Consider the following 20,964-nt stretch of genomic DNA (forward strand, 5'->3'; position numbering starts at 1 on the left):
ATTTCGAATTTCGAATTTCTCAAGATATCTGGCTTGCCTTCGGGCTCTTAGATAGGGATTGCAGGTCGATATCATCACGAGGTCAAGCTTCCTTTTTTCTAGCAGCTGTCACTCGAGCGGTTTGCTCCCTCCTGGGACGACTGGCTTCTCAGGCTTATCCGCATCCTAGGTCTGCATTCAAGGTTGGCGAGGAACTTCAATTGCCATATCCTTTTCGCCTCGATGTCGAATTAGACAAAGGAGACGAAGAATCCAAGAAATTCAAGAGGCAGCCACCATAAAGATTGATGGTTGGCCTTTTTCCCCATTTTCTCTGGGGGGTAATGGGTGTCTCAAGTGAAGTCTAGGCATTCCCTCTCTACCTGCAACAATGTAGAGATGGTAGTATGGATAACTTCTTATATCTAACTAATAAAAAAGAGGCTTTGCCTTTACTACTGGCCAAATGTGGATGTGAATATCAAATCTCATACTCAGTCCAGGATCTGATGTTCACACTTTCCAATCATGACGATAGGAATAATCTCCATATAGGAATCACCCCTTCCTTCCCATCTTGCTCTCTTGCTCCTGCCCAATTAGTCCAGATTTTATTTTCTAGTGGCTTGCTCTTCTTGCTCTACTTCGTTAGCTCTACTTCCTCACTTCTTACCTCTCTTCTGCTTTTACTTTCTCTCTTTTACTTTCCCTGCTCTCCCTGTCTTCCCTGTCCTCCATCTGGAGGTTTCCCTACCCTCCATGTCGGAGGTTTCCCTGTCGTCCCTGTCGTCCCTGTCGTCCCTGTTTCTCCTGTATTCCCTGTCTCCTCTACACTGGAGAGTTCCCTGTCCTCTATATTAGAGGTTTCCCTGTCGTCCCTGTATTCCCTGCCTCCTTTTTATCGGAGAGTTCCCTGTATCCATTCCCTGGGTTCGAAAAAACGGCCAAGGCCAAGTGACGAAGAGCACACGCCTGTCCTCACTCATCCTCGAGGTACGTTCTCTCCAACCTGCTACAAACCAGAGGGTCTCCATTCCGCTACTAACCTCTGTCTAAATTTCTAGAGCTACTCGGTTTTCGGAGAACTATACCATCGAGTTTTCCATATCCCAGGAAGGATAGGAGAGATGGTTTGGGATGTCTGGTCGTGAGATGGGGCAGAAAAACGAAGCGAGAACAACGTCGCTTCCGAAGAGAGATACGAATAGCGAGATGGACCCACGTCGGCGGGCACAATCACGACAAAGACAGTGACCTACCAATGCAAGTCGGTCAAAAAAAAAAAAAAAAGAAAATCCAAAAAAAAGGTTAAATCCGAGCAGGTCTTGGATGATATCTGATGCTACAGTAAGGCTTCCCCGAAGGGCAAGGGCAAGAAAGAGGGTTCACATATGCTAAGGTCGTCGCTCGTTAGTATGAGCGCCCTAATATTTGGGGAATGCTTCGTGGCAAAGGAAGTATCCCTGGGTAGGTATTCCTCCCTTGAGACATACCGTCATGTTCCATCACCGAAGGCCGAAGCTAACGAGGCGAACTCTAGAGAAAGTCGGGCAAAATCAGAGACAGAGCGACAAACGCGTCGTGTCGCATCTCCATAAGGGCCAACAATACACAAATACTGTAAGCCATTGAAGGTCATATTAGCTCTGAAAAGCGCTTTCCCTGCATCCCGTAAGCGACTTGCCCACTCCTTAGTTTGTCTCCTAGACTCGAAGCTAACAAGCGGGTATTTTCTAGTGTTTCCCTGTCAACCCTTTGGACAGGGAGGAGGACGAGCACTTCACACCAGATACACTCTGGACGGCGAGTCTCCTCACGAAACATGGGCGAGGTTAGGACGACGAGGGTTTAGTCTTGGGTAGCAGATTAAATCAAATTCAGTTTCCTCTCCTTGCATTTTATCATTTTCAGTAATTCGCACGTGTATGGACGATGAAATGGCTGGCGTTTATGATATCCTGTCGACTGTAGCTGACATTTGGGGTCTGGACTACGTAGCTCCCATCTCACGTTACTACATGGTCCAGTCACTATCATTTCGCAGGCATGTCTAGAGCACTTGAAAAAGAAATCTGACTTTGGTATTGAGTTTCTATCTGGCGTTCTCCTAATCAAAAGCCGATTAAACTCCCAAAGTACGTAAAACAACGACTGGTATCGAAGGAGTCGAAAATCCACAAATCGTAATCATCTCCCTCACGTGTGTATGCATGCCCGGTGGCTATGCCATGAAAACAAACAATCGACTAGGTTAAAATGAAAGGAAACATTAGAAATTTGTAGGCACATGGGTAGAAAGGCGGGGAGACACAAACGTACACTCAACTCATGAGAAGGTAGGGAGAAGAAAAAAGAGATCGATCCTCCGCTTAACCCTTCGTAAAGTACAGGCAGACGATAGGCTTTCCACCAGGAAGACCATCGCGCGAGCTATCCCAACCGACATCCTTGAGACGCTTCTTCATCATCAACTGGTCATCGCCGGTGATGACCATGCCCTTGTACCAGCGGCCACGGGTACCCATGTGAACCTCAAAGCACTTGTTCTTGTGGGGATCCCGGTTCGTAGCTCCAAAGCCGTGGAGGAGCTCAGCGAGAGTCGTGGCGGTAGGGACGTTGGCGGCTGTGAAGGGGACCTCGGCGTAGGGTTCGAGCTCCCAAGGAGGAGTAGCCGACTTGATGACATGCATCTTGACATGGTCGCCGGGGGCGAAGCGGTTGTAGCCGTCGAAGTTGGCGTAGCCGGGGACCTCGTAGTTGCTGTACTCCATGCCATTCATGTAGGGGTCCTGGTAGCCGTAGGAGGCGTAGGGGTTCTGGAGAACGTAGTTGGGAACAAAGTTGGGCTGGGAGAAATAGCCCTGCGGGGGGAAGTAGCCCTGCTGGCCATAGGGATAGTAAGGGTAGGACATCGTGAGGCAGTGATCGTCGCTGTTCAAAGGTGGTGAGGAGAAGTATGGTGGAGGAGGAGGATGAGCAGGGGAAGAGTTCGCGTTCGGGGTATTCGAATGTTGAGATTTTGACTTCCCATTGTTGTTTTTGTTTTGATGTGAGGCCGCAACTGACTCTTTCCCTTTGCCCTTCCCTTCCGGTTGCTCCTTCCCCTGAGCCTTGTTCTCCTCCTCCAAATGCTTTGTCCATTTCCACTTCCAATATTCCATCCAGGGATCCTTCTCCTGCTCCTTCCCCTTTGCGGTGCCTCTCTCAGTGCCATTCTGCCTCTTGGCCTTTTGCTTGGCCATCTCCTCTCGCTCCTTCTCTTGCTGCTTACACTGCTCTGTCCACCGTGCCTTCCAGAACTCCAGCCATGGATCCTTTGGTGGGCCCTGACCTTTCCCCTTGGAGCTCTCCTCGCCTTTGCCGTTGCTGCTGTTGCCGCCGTTCCTCGTTTCATACTTTTGGCCCGGGACACGGCCGCCGAACGGCGGCAGCGGGCCCGGGTCCATCCAGTACTTGGGGTTTGCCCCGTGGAGCATTTTCGAAGAAGCGTTTTCGGACATTCACAGTATCACTGGTAGGGAAGCCGGCGCGAAAAGATATCGGTTTATTATCGCAGTGAGAACCTCAGAGGTTGCCGTACGGCGGATAAGTTGTGTCTATGGATCGGTAAATGTGTTTCGTTCGAAGGTATACTCCTTTCAGATTCTTGTCGAGTTAATCGTGTATCCAAAAGGTTCGATCGAGAGATTCGGGCGTCTTGGGTCTGTCTTGGGATGTGCAGGAGGAAAGGAGAGGAAATCGGCGAGTGGGAGGGAGACGGCCTTTATATATATCGAGTCTCGTTCACTCTGGGCTATTCGAAGAGGATGATTCACGGGAAAGAAGATCCTATTGGCGGTGCGTATTATTCATGAAGAGTGTGCATTGTCGTCTATGAGTCGGGTCATATCTATAGTCAGACCCGCGGGTTTTGTCGACGAAAGGGTTCCACGAATAGATCAATAGATCTATAGATCGTCTTATTGTCCACCCCCTCGGATGCGTCACTAGCCTGCTTCTCGGATTCAAGCTCCTTCAGTTGAAACTCTTATCCCAGAGGGTGTCTGTCCTCTTTCGGGAAGAATCTCGAGGATGAGCTCGAACGTTGTTTGCTCTGCGGTCTTGGGAGTCAACGAGGAGGTTTGAGAGTCCCCTCAGGGCTTCACAGAGTCTCCCTGAGACGGAACTGAGGTTTCGGTAGCGTAGGGCAGGGGCTCTGACGGTAAGCGAAGCCGAGACAGCCTCTAGAGAAAACCTGGGTTTGGGCACACATTGCCAATAGGGCTCCACCGTAGATTGGTGGTGGGTGCTGCTAAGTTTGCCATCAGCCAGGACGGCGTGATACCGATAGAAACATGAAGTTTGCATTCGCGAATGCGCTCGTGAGGTAGGGAGATGGAAAGCTCCGCCATCTACAAAAAACAGTCGATGTTTGTGTCAAAAAGGTGTAGGAGGTTGGCTCAAAAGAAAGTCGAGTATTTGGTCCTGTCAGAGGACGTTTCGTCGTGGGAGTGGGTTTGAATAACCTGCAAGCAGAAACTCAATGGGAATTCCCAGAAGCACGAGAATTGTTTTTAAAAACACAATCGATTTCGTCACTCTCGAGCAGTTGACTTCTAAGGAGTCAGCAGATGAAGCAAGACGTTGGTGATTTCTCTTCGGACTGAACCTTGTGGTCGGGTAGGTAGGCACGCTTAATGAACCTCGTGAATGATAATTCTTGACTCATTCCTTCTTGTGTTAGCGATTGATAGTGTATGGTATTGACGTGGTTGGTACTCATTTAGAAGGGCCTAGGTGACTAGATTTTGGCGAAGTCAAGGAGTTCGGGGCGAGGTCAAATGACTCAAGAGTCTGACCGTAGCGCCAGCATGCTTAGGGGTAGCCCTCGAGTGGCCCTCAGGCATCATCTCTAGCCCACTTGCCGTCGATTTGCTCTAGATCGTGGTGAGTATTCCAAAATCCAAGAGAGGAGTCTGGTAGGCACTGCGAGACGGCTGTCTTGGGTGGTTGCAGCTATAGAGCGGCTGACCATCAACATGGAAAACAGAAAAATCTCAAGGGTATATTCGATACTGCTTACAAGGGCGACGACTACAACTTCTAAACATATTGGTTCCCAGCACCTGAAGAACAGATAATCCAGATACCTGACTCGTTCTCTCCATCAACCCCAATCCCCGAGCCTCTCTCCCTCTCTCATCCCTTCCCATCATCCTGCTCGACAACCCTCAACCCTAGCTTCTCCCCCTCCCTCGCCGCCTTCTTCCTCTGCGCCTCCGCCACTAACCCCTTCAAATAGACCTCCGCAGCAACCGTAGCGCTATAGCTAATCGCCGTCCAATTCCACACATTCCTCCTATCCGGATCCGCCCCCGCCGCCAACAACGTCCTCAACACCAACAAATTCCCATTACTACTCGCAAAATGCAACGCAGTATTCCCATCCACATCCGCCCTACTCACCGCCTTCGCCGCGCCCTCCGGATCCCACGTCAACAGGATCTGCAACACCGTATCGTGGCCCCCCAAGCTCGCCTCCATGATGGCGTCTCGGCCGCGCACGTCGCGCCGCGGGATCGAGGAGGGATCGTGCTCGGCTAGGAAGAGGACCGTTTCGATGAAGCCTCGCGCTGAGGCGAGCATGAGGGCTGTTTGGTGCGATTCGTTGAGCGCGGCGCAGGGGGTTTCGTGGCCTAGGGAGACGAGGACTTTGACTACTTCGACGTGGCCGAGGGAGGCGGCAAGGTGGAGGTTGGAGTTAGAGAGCCCGCGCGGGGAGGTGTCGGGGTTGTGGAGGAGCGTGGGGTGGGATTTTAGGATGCGTTTGACGAGGAGGGCGTCGTTGGCGTGGATTGCGCGACGAATGCGGAGGGATGGGTCGATCCTGGGGGCGGTGGATTAGGTTAGCTTGACGTTTGATCTAGGTGCTGCGGAGATGGTGTCCATGGAGTTCTACAGAATTGGAACTAGTCACAAGTAATTCCGTTGCTTCGAGAGAATTTACGTACATTTTAGAGAAGAAATGAGGAGGAACGAGGAGTAGCTCGAGAATAAGGAGGATAAGGAGGGGGATCCACAGTCCCCAGAGCACGGCAACGGTGACACCTAGCAACTGGGTTCTTCCTCACGATCCAGCCGGGAGAAAGTGCCGTATAAACAGGGTATGTTGTATGAGTAGGGCTCTATAAGCGGCGTCGAGGACGACGAATTGCTGGTTAAACGCTCGTGGGCGTGGGTTTGGTGTGAGTCGCGACGAGCCAAGCCGAACGGTTGGAAGTGGGTAGCTTAAGGGTGACGTCGACTGTTGGTACGTACTTCAATGTTGCTGAGTAATTAGTTTAGTTTCAGAGCCTGTTTCTGGGGTGCGCTTTTGACATCTATTATTGACCATCAACAAAATAATCAAGAAACACCCAGAAAAAATCCGTCAAAAAAGCCTCGAAAAGAACCATAAGAATTATTGCTTCAAAAAGACTTTCTTCACCCTCATCTTTCTGCAGGGAGTTATATACAGCATCAACGATGCCTATTCGGTAAGACTCGAAAAAAAGGAAAAGTATGGGATATCATTTCATGTAATGTCCTCTGTAAAGGGGGAAAAAAGAACAAAAATGAGGAAATTAAAAACGAGGAAAAAGCCAAACTAGAGTAATGTTCCTCCGATACGACCTTTGAAAGGAGGGGAGACACATGCCTTCGTGATCCATGCAAGAAAAAAACAAAAAGAAGAGGAGAGGACGAGGACAAAGAAAGGATCAGATAATACGGCGCCCAATTCTCGCCACAAAGTTTTTACCAAACGGAGAAACTTCATTTAATAGACTTCGCCATCAGGTACGTCGGGCAAGCTCGCCTGCTGCTAGCCCTTCCAAAGTAAATGTACGCCTGGCAGTGGAAAAAAAAGGATGCTCTCCACATGCCAGACAACCTCCCCGTTGCCATCTGAGAACAGTTCAACTCTCGCCGGATCCATGCTTTGACAACCCATGCCCTCACCAGATGGCTTGCTTTTTGGCTGACGATTAGGGTGGAGGGCGGAGATATCGATAAGGTGAGTGTCACAGAAAGAGAGTTTTTTTTAAAAAAAAAGAGAGAGAGAGAGAGAAGGAAACAGAACAAAAGGGCAACACCTTTGTGTTCTTCCCTCGCCATGATTTCATTTCGATGGCCACCAATTGGTTGCCCCCCTTGTCCAAAGGCACTATCGTTGTTGCAAGGCAGGACTCGTCCAGAGACCATTCGAAGTCTCCACCACCCGATTGGCATTCGATCCCGGTCTTAGGATCGAAGGAACATCGTACGTGTCGCCCATAGCCACGTCTTTCTGCACCGAGACTGCATGGGAGCCATAGCCACTATCTTGTGTCTGGACCTGAAGGCGTCCTTCTCCACCATCTGACAGGTCCATTGCGTCGGGGTCAACCGGCGAAGAGTGATTGGGATCGGGGACGGGCGCCCTTAGGGTGTTATCGCCAGTGGTGGGATGGTCGACAGAAGGTGATGAGGAGCCCTGCCGTTCCTTGAGCTTATTGATGGCGCGTATCGTGTCGATAGCCGCATGCAGCGTCCGGCGCGCATTAAAGTTCTTCTTGACCGTGGGCAAAAGGTTCTGACCCTCATGGCTGTTGCCGTTGCTCACGTTGCCGGCTACGAAGGGGTGTCGAAGGGCGTCGTGGGCCGTCATCCGCCGGTTCGGGTCGATCGTGAGACACTGACGGATAAAGTCCTTGGCGTGTTCGGACACACCACGCCAGTACTCGACAGGCTCGAATTTATACTCGGCATTGAGAATGGCCTGCATCTCTTCAAAGTCCGAGCGGCGATCGAAGGGGGTATAGCCGCTGAGCAAGAAGTAAGTAATGACTCCGAGCGCCCACATATCGACGGGCTTGCCGTGGCCGGTTTTCTTGAAAATCTCGGGAGCCATGTATCCGGGCGTACCACAGGTGGTCGTCAATACGTGGAATTGCTCCTCGTCCATGATTCGAGAGAGACCGAAATCGGCAATGAGGAGGTCGGCGTTGTCTTCGGGTGTGCGGAAAAGGAGGTTCTCGGGCTTTAGATCGCGGTGGACGATGCCGTGGTCATGGAGGTAGGCGACGGCCGCGAGGGTGGCTCGGATAAGCTCGGCTGCGTCAGACTCGTAGTATGACCCTTTCCGGCAGATGCGGTCGAAGAGCTCGCCGCCAAGTGCGAGCTCGGTGACGAGGTAGAGATTGTTCATTGTCTCGAAGTAATCCACGAGCGTAAGGATATTTTGGTTTCCCATGGAAACCCTCTTGAGAATGGCAATTTCATTTCGCACCTGGATCATACAGAGAAGAGGGGTTAGCGAGGCCGATCGCATCGTACCTCTCTCACACACGCTTTGCACCTTGACACCAATGCCAGAGCGACTATGATCCCAGGCCCGCCATGATCCTCGAGCGGTTCCTGCTCATGAATCCGAGTCGACAGGTACATGGCAAGGCAGTAAGACATAAAAGTGAGACACCCACACATGCCAATACCTTGATGTGTGGCGCATCGCGTGTGGCGTGTAGGTTTCCTCAAATAAAATAAAAAGGGTACTCACCATGTGTTCGCGTCCCGCCATCAGCCTCTTGTTGATCACCTTGGCCGCATAGTATCGGCCTGTCTCTATGTTCACACACTCCTTCACAACCGAGTAGGAACCAGCGCCGAGTGTCTTTCCGACTTTATACCTGCAGGGTTGGATCTGAGGCTGAGGACGGGTCACTGTTTGGGTGTCCATGATGCCTGAGAAGGAGAGGCCGCGGAGTCGAGTTGCGAAAAAGACGATGTGGGGTTATTATCGGGAGATAATGGCGCGGGGGGAGTAGATTCTGAAGAGGTGACAAGGTTGGTGGCCACAGGTAATCGCGATCGCAGGGGAGGATATCGTCGCGCTGAGGAAAGGATGAAAACACACAAAGAAAGAAAAAGAAGAAAATGGTCGGTCGCAGAAGTGTACTGCGCCAGTGGTCTGGGACTATTGTTAGATGTCGGAGGGACCAAGGCTGAGCTTGGCCAGGGAAGCCGTAAAGCGTGAAGCGGGGGAGGGGGTTAATTTAAAAGGGAAAGAAAATTGGGCGACTCTGAGCGAACCCCGCAGGACTGGAGACGAGAGTGGAGGACTTCTTCGTACGGAGTCGAGCTTTGACAGGGGATGTGTTTCTTCTTCCTTTTTCTCTCTCCTGGATTTTTGTCTCTCCCTTCTCAGCGTTTCTGGGGATGCAATTGAAGATACTTAATTGGACTACGAGGGAAGCTGCAAGGGGGAAGAAACTTGGGGGCAGGAAGTGAGGTTTAGGAAGGTACAACTCTGCAATAATTTCACGCACTTTTGACGACGCGATTATTCGTACTTCGTACGCAAACAGGACATAGGTACGAGGACAAGAGGACAAGGGGAGGACTCGATTCGATAACTCGGTTCGATAACTCGATGCAGCAACTCGGCTCGACTCCAATTGTCTCGGCCCAAGTCTCAATGGGCTCTCCGCTTTCCCCCCATGTGCCAATATCAATCAATCGGATTGTCACCAACCACGAAATTGATTGATGGGCTTGATAGAATGCTGACAGGCAGGTCAGAGGCAGCCAGGCGGAGAGACGACCCGATCCGAGAACACAAGTAAAACGCCTCCTCGATCTTTCCGGTAACAGCCCAGAGCCATTCGATTTGATGGCCCATGAGCTGCCATGTACACAGGGAGTATCGCGCAGGCCCCTTTCTCCCCACGCTCACCATCCACGATCTGAGGAGTGGCCAGGCTTTACCACCCAATGCACCAAATTATCTGATCTGAAAACTCTTCGAAGAACTCCCTTCCCCTAATTCTTTTTGCTAGCGTGCATCGTATGTCGTCCAAGCCATTCCGCTCGACGATCCAATTGGCAGCTTGTCCATCTGCCATCTTCAGCCCGGTCATGGTCAGATATTATCAGTAGGTACGGAGAAGCCATCTACCTACTGGGATTGGCCCGGCAGTTTGATTTGACGATGACGAGCTACGTGTAAGCCCAGAACAATGTGAGAATTGATTTTCCCAGTCCATCCATGATCCGCTGGATGCAATGTGTCAACAACTTCGAGTGCATCTGGAAAACACTACACTATGGAATGACCCCGAAAATAGCTCGACTCGATATCTGTACTGATCTATTGCGGCCGATCGCAACCTGCCCGTTTTTTTCCCTTTTTTAGACTTCTCTCAGGTGCCCTGATACCGGTCGCTCCAGTCTCCAGCCCCTCTCGGGGAAACCCGATCTCCATTTCGAAAGGGATCTCCAGTGCTGCATATTAATATCCGTGCAACCACATGTACGAAGTAAGACAGTACTTGTTCCTACATTGGGTCCCCGTAAACGGGCAAATGGTGGAGGATACCAGACCAAGCCCTATGAATAGGGCAGACCATTCAGGATTCTGCCCTCCGAGGCGGTACACATCCGCACCCACACACACGGACACTCCCATGCGGAGGGATTTTCCCATTCCAGGACCTTTCAGCCCTTCTTCCTTGGCCCCCATGAATCTGTGCGTGCCGCAAAGTGACATGCTAAATTTAGGATGCAGACTTTCTTTCATTCCCTGCAATACGAAATGTCGATCGAACCCTTCTTCTCACGGGGAAGTGACCCTCGACGGCTGGATGGGGAGGATGCCATCCTGGCTTCGTATTGTCTCTGTTCATACATTTTCCCTCCATAATAAAATACATGAAATACACCAGCGTTATTCGCTGAAAGACGAACGTCTAAACTGCTTCTTGGAGCTGAGGTGTTTCTTGCTCTTGATCCTCTGATTATGAAACGCCTTCTCTCTGCATCGGGAGTGAGCGAAGTTTTGCTGGCGAGGAAGAGAGAGGAAAAAAATAAGAGGGGAAAAAGGTTTTTTTTTTTTTTTTTTGGGGGGGGGGGGGGGGGGTTGAAGAAAAAGAAACTCACATCTCCGCATGCTTTTTGATCTTTCGCGGATCTGTTTCTCCTGGCACCGTCTCGCTGTAGATCTTTAAGAGCTCCTGAACGAGTTTGTCCTTGTTCTCGTCCACATTGGAGCTCCTTTGCCGCTCCGTCTGGGCTGAGAATGTCAACGAGTCGTTCCTGGCCGTGTAATATCTGGAGGACCGGAGCTTAGCCCGAAGAAGTTTCGGAAGAGTTCCGTTCAGTTCGTTGATTGTCCATGATGTTGTAGCCTTGCTCTCCGTTCTATAGAACGTGGGAAGGTAGTGAGGAGACGCCCTGCCGTCAGCTATCAAACCACTCTTCAAATGTTTCGTGTCCCTAAGAAAGGCAAGCGTACTTGTTTACGTGCTGGCCACCTGGCCCGCTAGATCTAGCAAACGTCGTTGTACCTCGGGGAAGGCTCTTTCCATCGAAGGAATTCCGCCATTGCCTGGCCTCGGTCAAGTCATCTTCATCAAGGTTCGGATCGAAAGCCTTGTAATGAGCCAGTCGCACGGCATGGGCAGGCTGATAAACAGCGGCCACGCGAAAGGAACCGGCTCCTAGGCCCCGTGTCGGAGCCGAAAATAATTGTGGGAGGGCAGCCCGTACAAAAGGAACACTCATTTCCGCCACGTCAATAAGAAAACATTAAGCCTAGGGCATCCTTAAGCGGGCCTTAAGGGTTGACGTTATATGTTCAAATTGGCTATGTGACGGAGCGACTAGGCTTCATGATGAAGAGCATCCGAGCTTCTCAACTCAAACATAGAACGGCCGTGAGCAGCAGGCAACAGGTGACTTCCTTTGCAAGCATTTGGCCGGAAAAACAAAGGGTAGCATCGGTGTCGGGAACTGAGCCGAAGTGCTCACAGGGACACTGAGGGCAGAAATTCCCAGTCTAGTCCTAAAACAGATTAGCTCTCAGATTTTTGGATCATGGTCGCGATGAAAACGTCTCCCGCCCCCGTTCCGCCTTGGATTTTTATCAGCCGCCACATTTTTTCTGAAAGGATGGAAAAAGCTGCCTGCGTTCTTTCAGCCTCGACGTTTAGAACTTGCCTGGTCGAGTAATTAGATGCCTATTATACCGACTCACCGGTGTCAGTGTGTTTGGATGATTTGCCTTCCGTCCATGAACTGCACCATTTGACGCCCTTGAACTTCTTTGCGCCCCGCAGCCTCGCTCTTTCCAACCCGGAGCAGCTTTTGTTGGTCTCATCGTACCTTCCGACACCTCAGGCTTCCATCATCCCCATCCACCATCCCGCCTTCCTCATCTTGAGTCTCCCCCCAAGCCTTGTGCCTACGATACTTGAAGCTTTATATTACAAGCAAGTGTGACCGAGCCTGCCCCGGAAGGAGCTCCTGTGCTGTTTGCCGCCGCTCTGTTGCCAGCCTGGGCCCCTCTCCAAACCCAAGCTCTTTCCATTCTTTGCAACTGAAGTCCATCTCGCCCATCTCGACTCCATCTTTTCCACATTCCGCCTTGCGACGAGGACTTCTCTTCCACTTCTTCCATCCAAACTTCTCTCCATCTCTCAAGCGCGCCATCAATGCGATTCTATGGCATCTTTTCTCCTTGCACGATCGTATCTCCCAGCTAGTATCTTCCTACCTATCCCGTGCACAATTAAACTACCCCGCGACGATTCCCATCTCCTAGTACCTTCACTGTTATTTAGGGTCGGTATCTATCGTTCCCTTTCCTTCACTTGACCACATACCCACAGCGTGATTCCCTACATCTGAGGCTGCCTTCATCCCCAGCATTCGGAGGATATTCCTTTCTTTTCCTCCACCATGCTTCCAACCAGCGCCGCGGATGACACCGCGGAGATACATACCATAGCGAACCTCTCTCCTGTATCTCCTGCACCTCTCACGACCACCACGGTCTCGGCACTCCCAGTACTGCAAAGTCAAGCCGACTCGCTTGACGACGCAGGCGCAGCGCAAGCACATGAAATCGCGTCCATGAGACACATGTCCACCCTCAGTGCCTTCGCTACTATGACAGAAGACGGCGATTCAGCGACAAATGGCGACGACACCGGCCTTGACGACGACTTGTACGGCGAGTCAGAACAAGAAGGAGGTGCGAAAGTCGAGACGGCGACTTCAATCGACCAAGCTGTCACGGAAATTGACGACGAATATGCGAAAACGTTTGACTCCCCGCTGCCCGGAGAAGAAGAGGAGGAGCAGCCGCAGAATGGTGATGGAGACAAGAATCGCGAATCAGGCAATGGGGGCAATGGCAATCACACAGCCGAGACAGCCACAGTCTCCGGGGCTACCCAACCTATACATGTATCGTCGTCGCTTGCCAGTTCGAGTGTACCAGACACTCTGATGAAGACGGCCCAACCTTTTGGTGCCAGTTCAACAGCTGCTACTGCTACTGCTGCTACCGCGCAAGCTTCTTCTTCCGCTACTGCCTTGTCGTCTACTGACATCCTGATGACCCATCTGAACGAATCATCCAACCTTGACTCTGAAGTATCTGCCACGGCTGTCGAGCCGAGTAGCTCCTCTCCCACCACGAACAACGCCGGCCAACAAATGGCCTTGGGCCCTGCTCCTGTTGAAAAGCCCAAGTCTTCCAGTCCTCTTCCGGTCGTCGCATCTAGCCACCTCGCCACGCCTCAAGCTAGTCACAATGCCTTTGAGACGTCCAGCCTTCCTCAAGCGCCCATTCAGCTGCCTACCGCACCCACTAGTAGCACCCAAACGCTACCCCCTGCATCTGCGGACCTTCCCTCGCGCCCACCTGTGGACATGAATCGTATTCACCTCGACACGGCTAGACCTTCAGGCAACCAGGCAAGCATCAAAGTAGGACAGTCGGTAAATGCAGCGCCTGGCACTGTGCCGTCGTCTCTGCCGGCCGCCATTCCTGGCCAAATGGCCCCGCCTCCTCCGGGAATGACCGAAACGATGGCCGCACTCGGCCCTCCCCCAGGGCCCACGAATCCGTCACTACCGCAACCGCCCTCGGGTACCACGGCGTCTTCTTCGACTGGCGCAGCTATGTCCTACCCCGGCGCCCCTCCTAGCAGTAGTAGCAGTAAACCCAACCAGGCCCCAAGCTACCACCAGCAATGGGATCTTTATGTCGCGGACGAGATGCGATACATAGCCGAGCAAAAGTGGGATAGATTCCCCGAGGGCTCTCGAGTCTTCATAGGTATGGATAGTCAACCATCCTCCTACCGAACGTTCTTTGAGATCCTTGGCGACTAACACCCGGTTCTTTCTTTCTCCTTCTCTAGGAAATTTGTCGTCGGATAAAGTCTCGAAGCGCGACGTCTTCAACTTATTCCATCGATATGGCCGTCTCGCCCAGATTTCGCTCAAATCCGCTTTCGGGTTCGTGCAATACCACACGCTAGAGGAGGCCCAGTCTGCTGTTGAGCACCTGCAAGGGATCGAGGTTAAGGGCCGCAAGATTCGTATGTCGTGTTTTCCAAGGGAATCCCCGTAAGTTAACCGGGCTGACCGGTTGCTAATGAAATATCTAGATCTTGAATTTTCCCGAGCGCAAAAGAAGAAAGAGCCCAAGGAGGAGCGGGTGAGATCGCCGGATTCTTCCGGCCCGCGCGGCCGGGACCGGGAGTCTGGCCACCACCACCGAGGAGGACGGTTTGACGGCGGTCCTCCCGGACGACGAAGTCGAGATGAGCCAAGACACGGCCATGGACGACATGGCAGTGATTATCGATCGCACCATCGCGACGACTCCTATGGAAGGGACCGACAGCATCACGAGAGCTATCGATCTCGAGATCGTTCGTTTTCTCCCCGGGGTCGTGGTAGGGACTGGTCCGAGAGAGACTCTTACCGACATCGTAGCCGAAGCCCGTACGGAGCGTCACGTCATAAGGATGACGGCCGCACGTATGGCCACGAGGCTCCGGCGGCATCTTCTTCTCCCGATGTTCAGTTGCTTCTCCTCCAGGAGGTTGATCCCAACTTTGTGAATTGGGTCCGCGGAGCCTTCATCGAAAGGGGATTGCGAACCGACGTAATGATTGTCAACCCGGCGTATCACATTAAGAAAGACGTCATTAGCCGTCTGGTTGTGGATGGAGTTTGCGGTATCGTCGAGCTTGATTTCTCGGCGCAGGAGCGGGGTGAGGTGTACCTTCATCTCTATGATCTCTCGCGGGGCCTTAGCAATGTCAGCTTTAACGAATACCAAGGTCTGAAGCCGGCCACAGCGGCAGACCTCGTCGTTCGTACCAAGACAAAGCCTGCGCCGCCCGCGTACCACCCTGCACCGGCTCCTTACGGCGCGGCTCCACAGGGCGGTAGCTACTACGGCCAACCTCCGCCGCATCATGCAATCGCACCCCCACCACCGGCAAGAGGCCCCCCGTCATATCCTAGCCAGCACGGACCGGTACCCGGCACATATCCACCTCCCCAGAGCGGCAGCAGTGGTACCAGCAATACCCCGAACGGTGGCGTTGATTTGCAGCATATTCTCAGCCAGCTTCAGAAACCCGGATCAGCGCCTATTCTACCTCCCGGTGCCAGCGCACCGCAACAACCACCCACCGCCGCGGCTCCAGGAGGCATCGATATCCAGGCGATTCTAGGATCACTCAAGGGAGGAGGTCCCTCTGTACCTCCTCAGTCTGCCCCCTCGGCCGGATATTCCGCGGGCGGCACCTACTCGACTGGTCCCGATACTACAGGACCTCATCTTGGTCAGGGCCCAGGATTCGGACAATCAGCTGCTCCACTACCAGCCAGATCTCCTCCGGAAACCCAGGGAACGGATGCTCAAGTGAAAAATATTATGGCGCAGCTCGCGCGATTCCGGCGGTAATCGCTTTTAGATTTCTCAGAGGTTGTGGAGAGGTATTCGTCTTTGAAAAGTTTTCAATATTTGGCGGAGCATATCTTTAGATGATACGTTTCGAATCGGAAAGGACCATGCCAATCTCAGCGCTTCTCTCGCGCTGTGACTAGATGGGGGACAGAAGATTCGTGCTCGGGCACAAATAGGTGATGGACGCAGATGTCTCAGACATGAAAGGCACAAACGCACATATGGCTCCAGGGAGTTTAGATAGGGTTCGGTTCACTCCGCATGTTTTCGGCATTCGTATTTTCTCTTTCTTTTATTCTTTCGATTGCATCCGCTCGATCCTCTCTTGCCTTCTTCTCTCCCTTATTTTCTTTCAGATTCTTTTTCTTTCTCTTCCTTTCTCCTAACTTTTTCCCCCGATTTGGAGCGCTGGGGTCTTTACTTCGGACAATATCTTTAGACGGAAACAAAGGTCAGACACGGAGGTTCGCTTGTTTTCAGTTACTTCCTTTTCTTTTCTTGGCGACGAATTACGGGAAACGAATTTTTCACGAGAATGACTTCTTTTCGAAACCCCTTATTTTCTTCGTTTTCTAGTTGTTGATACAATGGGAATCGGGAGGTCGATCCCAAGGGAGTTTGGAGATAGATGGATGCTTTTTTCACCTCTCTTTCTCAAACATGCTCTCTCCTTTCTGCTCAGAGCCTGCGAACTCGAGTGAAGGAAAGATAATTCAATGAGATTTTGCCGTTCATGCTTTTGCATCTTCTTGGATACGTGCTGTAGTGTATTGTATATGTTGGACTTGAATTGGTTGTGAAATCTACGGGAGAGGTCTGAGTTTGTGTGATGTCTCTTGTCCTTGTCTTGAAATACGAAGCTGGTGTCTCATGGAATCGAGGCTGGTATGGAGGTATTAAGATTTTCGTGTTTTTGTTGTTTCAACTGGAAGTAGTGAGAGCGACGAAGACGACAGACAGACATCCCACCGAAAATACTTGAATATACACGACGTTTACTCGACGTTTATTTATTACGACATCCGTATCCGTTGTCTTAGAGATCCAGATCCTCAACCTGTTTGAAACCGGGAAAAACAAATAATTCCAAAGAGAGAAGAGCAAAAAGAAGGAAAGAAGCAAAAAATTACATACAACACCAGGGATTCGCTGGTCGTCACCGACCCAACTACTAGTCTGGCGCTTCGCAGCTTGTGTACAGGGGAGCGGACGGGACCCTCAATTCTCTGCGAGCTATGGTCGTATGTACCAGGCAGCCTCTAAGATTAGACTATATCCTTTACCACTCTGAGTGTTGTTCCAACCCAGGTGCTCTCTGTTTGGAGGCAGTGTGACGTCATTAAAGCAAATGCGTTTCCTTGGTCAATTCACTGCTGTCGGCACTCGCCCCCTTCTTCATACTGCAAGAGATGATCGCATTCTTCCATAACAAGGCTCAGTGCGACCAATTCGCCGAGACGCATTTCGCCGGTCCTACCGAGCCCGTCAGATCCCAGGGCGCCTTCACCTACACCGTGATAGCTGGCGATGGTGCAGTTCCGGGAAAAGGGCTCGCCGCTGCCGGACCCAGACTCGCAGCTGTATCGGGCGTTTGCCGGCGCGCACCCTGGGATTGTTGTGCGTCACGAATATCACGGGACGGTTGGTGCGCTCAAGGCATATTCGATGCCCAGACTTCAGGGCGATACCGTTGTCGAGGCGTGGAGATCTTTTGAACTGGAACCGGATAGGCGGTTGGTTCTTGCAGAGGATCTAGCAAAGTATGTATGTGTGAAAGCAGCCCACGTCCACCAACCTCATTTCGAAGGAAGAGAAAACGACTGACATTGCACCCAGGTTCTATGTAAGGTCCCTACAAGTCGCACGGGACTCTATCAACATAGGACCCGAAGAGCGCGGTCCCATTGCTCGTACGTGCCTAGGCAGACTGGATAATCTTCGCAATACACTCCCCGATCGCTTCCAGCCCGCCGTTGAATACGTGCAGAACCACATGGACGCGTTCTTCGATCCAGACACCAGCTCTGCGTTGGTCCCCATCCACGGCGACCTGAGCCTGCTAAACATACTCGTAAACCAAGACACGGGTAACCTCACGGGCGTCATTGACACGGCCGAGTTGAGCGTTCTGCCCTTCGGGTTCGACTTCTACGCTATGGACAACATTGTCGGCGAAAGGAGCCCGGAAGGGTGGATAGAGCACGATAATGCGCTGGAGGTGAGGGACCACTTCTAGACCACGCTTGTGTCGCTCGCACAACTGTCCGATGCCGAAGTACAGAACGTCAAGGTAGCTTGGCTGGCGGGGATTCTCTTTCGCTATGGTAGGCGGGTTGATGATGGATTCCCCGGCATGTTGGGGCTTCGGAATGATTCCTGCGAAATATGTATCCAAATCCTCGATGGGCTTGTCGAAGCTGGGTGGCATGCAGTCCCTCCTCGAGGTGGATCACCTCTTGACGGATTGGACATCCACCTTAGGGAGGTAGTTCGTCGCTTGCTTGATTCCCACAATTCGTAGCCCTTTTAAGACGGTCTCGTAATCATCCATGGGTGCGAAGCAAGTCCGTTGTCGCTCCTATACCGATTTTGGAATACCACACCGTAACAACAGAATGGTCGAAATGGGTTCGAACAATTTGGATGTGGTCGTCACAATCGCGGTCTTTGCCCAGTTGAATGTTTATTACGTAATCACAGAGGGAACATTGTCGCAGTGGATGGCAGCCGTTACCTGGTGGACAAGTTGGTGGAAGCTCAAGACGTGTCAAGCCAACGCGTCAATCCAATCATACTGACTTGTTGAGTTGCTCATTGCTGTGTTGTGCCGAAGGTCTAGATGCTCAGCCAGGTCTCCCTCGCCTTAACGCTGCTGACCTTCAACCTCCTTTCTCTCATCTCTTCAGAGAAACAGTCGCCCCATCAAACCCTCGACTCATGCACCGCCCGGAAGAAGGCTCTCTCAACATGAGTCAACCAACTTCGTTAAGTGACGAAGGATCTATCGTATCCATCAGACGTCTTTCTGATTCCGAGCTTTCGACAAGGAAACGGGCCACAATAGATCCGCAACACGCTCCCTCCACCTGCTCGGAGGACAGCACCTCTAATGAGGGCTCCTTCATTTCAAGCTCGGTTGAAGATGAAGATGATGAGGATGACGACGACGACGACGATGACGATGATGATTCTGATCCTGGCCAATTGGAACAGCCTCCTCGTCTCCCGGAAGAACCGGTCGACACCGAGTTCGATAATGAGAAGCTATTTACCAAAGAAGAATTCCAGACAGTCTTTTCCAGGAGTTACAAACGATGGAAAGCCGCCCTGACAGCTGCGAAATCAATGCGTCCAGGCCAGTTCCCGGACCACGTTTATGACCTGAAGGCCCTACTCTTTCGGATTCCCGCTATTCCCGATGAGATTCCCAACAGCATGAAGACGTTAGAGGGTTATTCTACTTGGAAATCCTCAGATATCACTTGCCCGCTAGAAACCATCACGGAAGCGCCTCACCGTTTCGCGTTCCGGTATCGTAAGCCTCTTCGCTTTGCCGTATCAACATCTGCCGATTTCCAAGTTTGGGATGGCACGCCGAATAATGGGATAGCTTTGCTGGTATTGGCTTGGGCGTACATCCTGAATGCAAATCTACTGGAACGGCAAGGCCTGGAGATTCAATCAGTTCCCTTCCAGTCCGAAGGCTCAACCCCAACTTCGCCCCACACCTCCATAACAACCCTTGACCTCTCTTATGCGGACCAGCGAGAACTCGCTTGGTGGAGGGCTATCACGAAGCCCGATGCGACGTTTCAAGCTGTGGACGAGCAGTTTTATCCTCGATGGTCTGTTTGCATCGAAGACATCGGGCGAATCCGGGTCGTTGGTAAATGGGATGGCGTGGAGATGGGGGACGACGATCTCAGTCTGCCAAGCTCCCAAGAAGCCGCAGTCTACCTAGCCAGGCTCTGTGCTGCTTACAACCTGGGTAATCAGTGCTCCGCTGCCTTGGCAGCCGTTCTATGTTTCCCTCTCCATACCATCGTGAAGCCCCCAAAGCCCCGCTTCACGTCTAATGCTACCAACTACCTCAACCCCTCTGAGATCCGAGATCCGCCACCCGATTTTAAACATTTGAGCTACTACCTGACTCTCGGAATGTCTCGCTTTACCTTAGCCACGACTCTTGATAGCAGTTTCTGGGAACCCGACGTCCCATGCACGCTTGCCGGAGCCTCTATGAGACCTATTCGGCTCATAATCACCCCGGAAATACAGTGCGAGCAACACGAGCTCTTAGTGAAAATCATCTCGTTCAGTAGAGCTGCCCCATTATGGCTTGGAACAATGATTTGTGGCCATTACCCCTGGATGTCTGCTACTCTTGATAATTCTCTGTGGAATTATCTGGATGCTCGGGATACAGCAGCATGGACCGGAATCCCCAACTCGTTCATGGATCTGCAACGACCTGGGCCATATCTCCGTGGCGGGATGGTCACCAGGGCGGATGTTTGGCGCCTGAGGCATGATTGTCATGGTAGTTACGACGGATATGTAGAGGACTACTCTGACAGACCCATTAACGGCTGGGAACCATTTGGCTCCATGGCCATGGAAGATGTCGAGCTCGAGATCCGAGATCATCTACTTTGCTCCCATCAGTGGTCCTACTCGCACTGGACCTGGCGCCACAATTCCCATACTGATGCAGGCTTTGTCCCCGATGGAAGACCCTCATTCTCAACACATTCCCTATTAGATCCGAGGCTCAACCTATCAATTACTGAACCTCTACATGATGATGACGATGGAAAAGAACCGAGACTAACTGCCGCGGATGCCAAGGCCATTCGCCTCATATCACGTTTCACAACCGAAAGCACCTTTAGGTGGTGCTACAACCAAGTTGAGAGAGGGCTGACTGGCACGGTTGTGCCACCACGTCATTTTGGCGATTCGCCGATCAGTTCTGAGAGCAGGGCGAGTTCAGTGGAATCTGAATGGATCAAGGATTGGCTGGAGCGAATCCCTTCCGAGACTCCCTCGCAGACAGATTCTATACTCTGCATGAAATTGACTGCTGCCTAGAGTGGTGGACTTTTCTTCAACCAACCGACTCATCTCGCACGTCTAACTGCATTCAGAGCCTCCCAAAACGGCAATAATCCGGGCGTATCATGGACCATTCACGCCTCGACTTCGCGCCCCAA

At 51.8% G+C, this 20,964-nt stretch overlaps 3 protein-coding genes and 2 pseudogenes across 3 annotated transcripts; 3 read left to right on the top strand and 2 right to left on the bottom strand.

The window, feature by feature from the left end:
- Positions 1-2,348: 2,348 nt before the first annotated feature.
- SAPIO_CDS3850 lies at positions 2,349-3,455 on the bottom strand (annotated as a pseudogene; the record flags this gene model as incomplete).
- A 1,702-nt stretch (positions 3,456-5,157) lies between these two features.
- On the bottom strand, positions 5,158-8,716 carry SAPIO_CDS3851 (Calcium/calmodulin-dependent protein kinase; the record flags this gene model as incomplete). Its single annotated transcript, XM_016786549.1, has 4 exons — positions 5,158-5,845; positions 6,277-6,286; positions 7,186-8,266; positions 8,537-8,716. 4 exons carry the CDS (start codon positions 8,714-8,716, stop codon positions 5,158-5,160), a joined length of 1,959 nt encoding a protein of 652 aa, XP_016643892.1.
- Positions 8,717-12,714: 3,998 nt separating this feature from the next.
- On the top strand, positions 12,715-15,748 carry SAPIO_CDS3852 (uncharacterized protein; the record flags this gene model as incomplete). Its single annotated transcript, XM_016786550.1, has 3 exons — positions 12,715-14,101; positions 14,187-14,366; positions 14,436-15,748. 3 exons carry the CDS (start codon positions 12,715-12,717, stop codon positions 15,746-15,748), a joined length of 2,880 nt encoding a protein of 959 aa, XP_016643893.1.
- Positions 15,749-17,278: 1,530 nt separating this feature from the next.
- On the top strand, positions 17,279-17,987 carry SAPIO_CDS3853 (uncharacterized protein; the record flags this gene model as incomplete). The annotated part of the gene is made up of 2 exons (XM_016786551.1): positions 17,279-17,511; positions 17,588-17,987. The coding sequence occupies 2 exons, from the start codon at positions 17,279-17,281 to the stop codon at positions 17,985-17,987; spliced, it is 633 nt and encodes a 210-aa protein (XP_016643894.1).
- A 731-nt stretch (positions 17,988-18,718) lies between these two features.
- SAPIO_CDS3854 lies at positions 18,719-20,842 on the top strand (annotated as a pseudogene; the record flags this gene model as incomplete).
- Positions 20,843-20,964: the final 122 nt, after the last annotated feature.

The sequence above is a fragment of the Scedosporium apiospermum genome (assembly GCF_000732125.1).
Source record: "Scedosporium apiospermum strain IHEM 14462 chromosome Unknown SEQ_SAPIO_0089, whole genome shotgun sequence".
Classification (NCBI taxonomy): Eukaryota; Fungi; Ascomycota; class Sordariomycetes; order Microascales; family Microascaceae; genus Scedosporium; species Scedosporium apiospermum.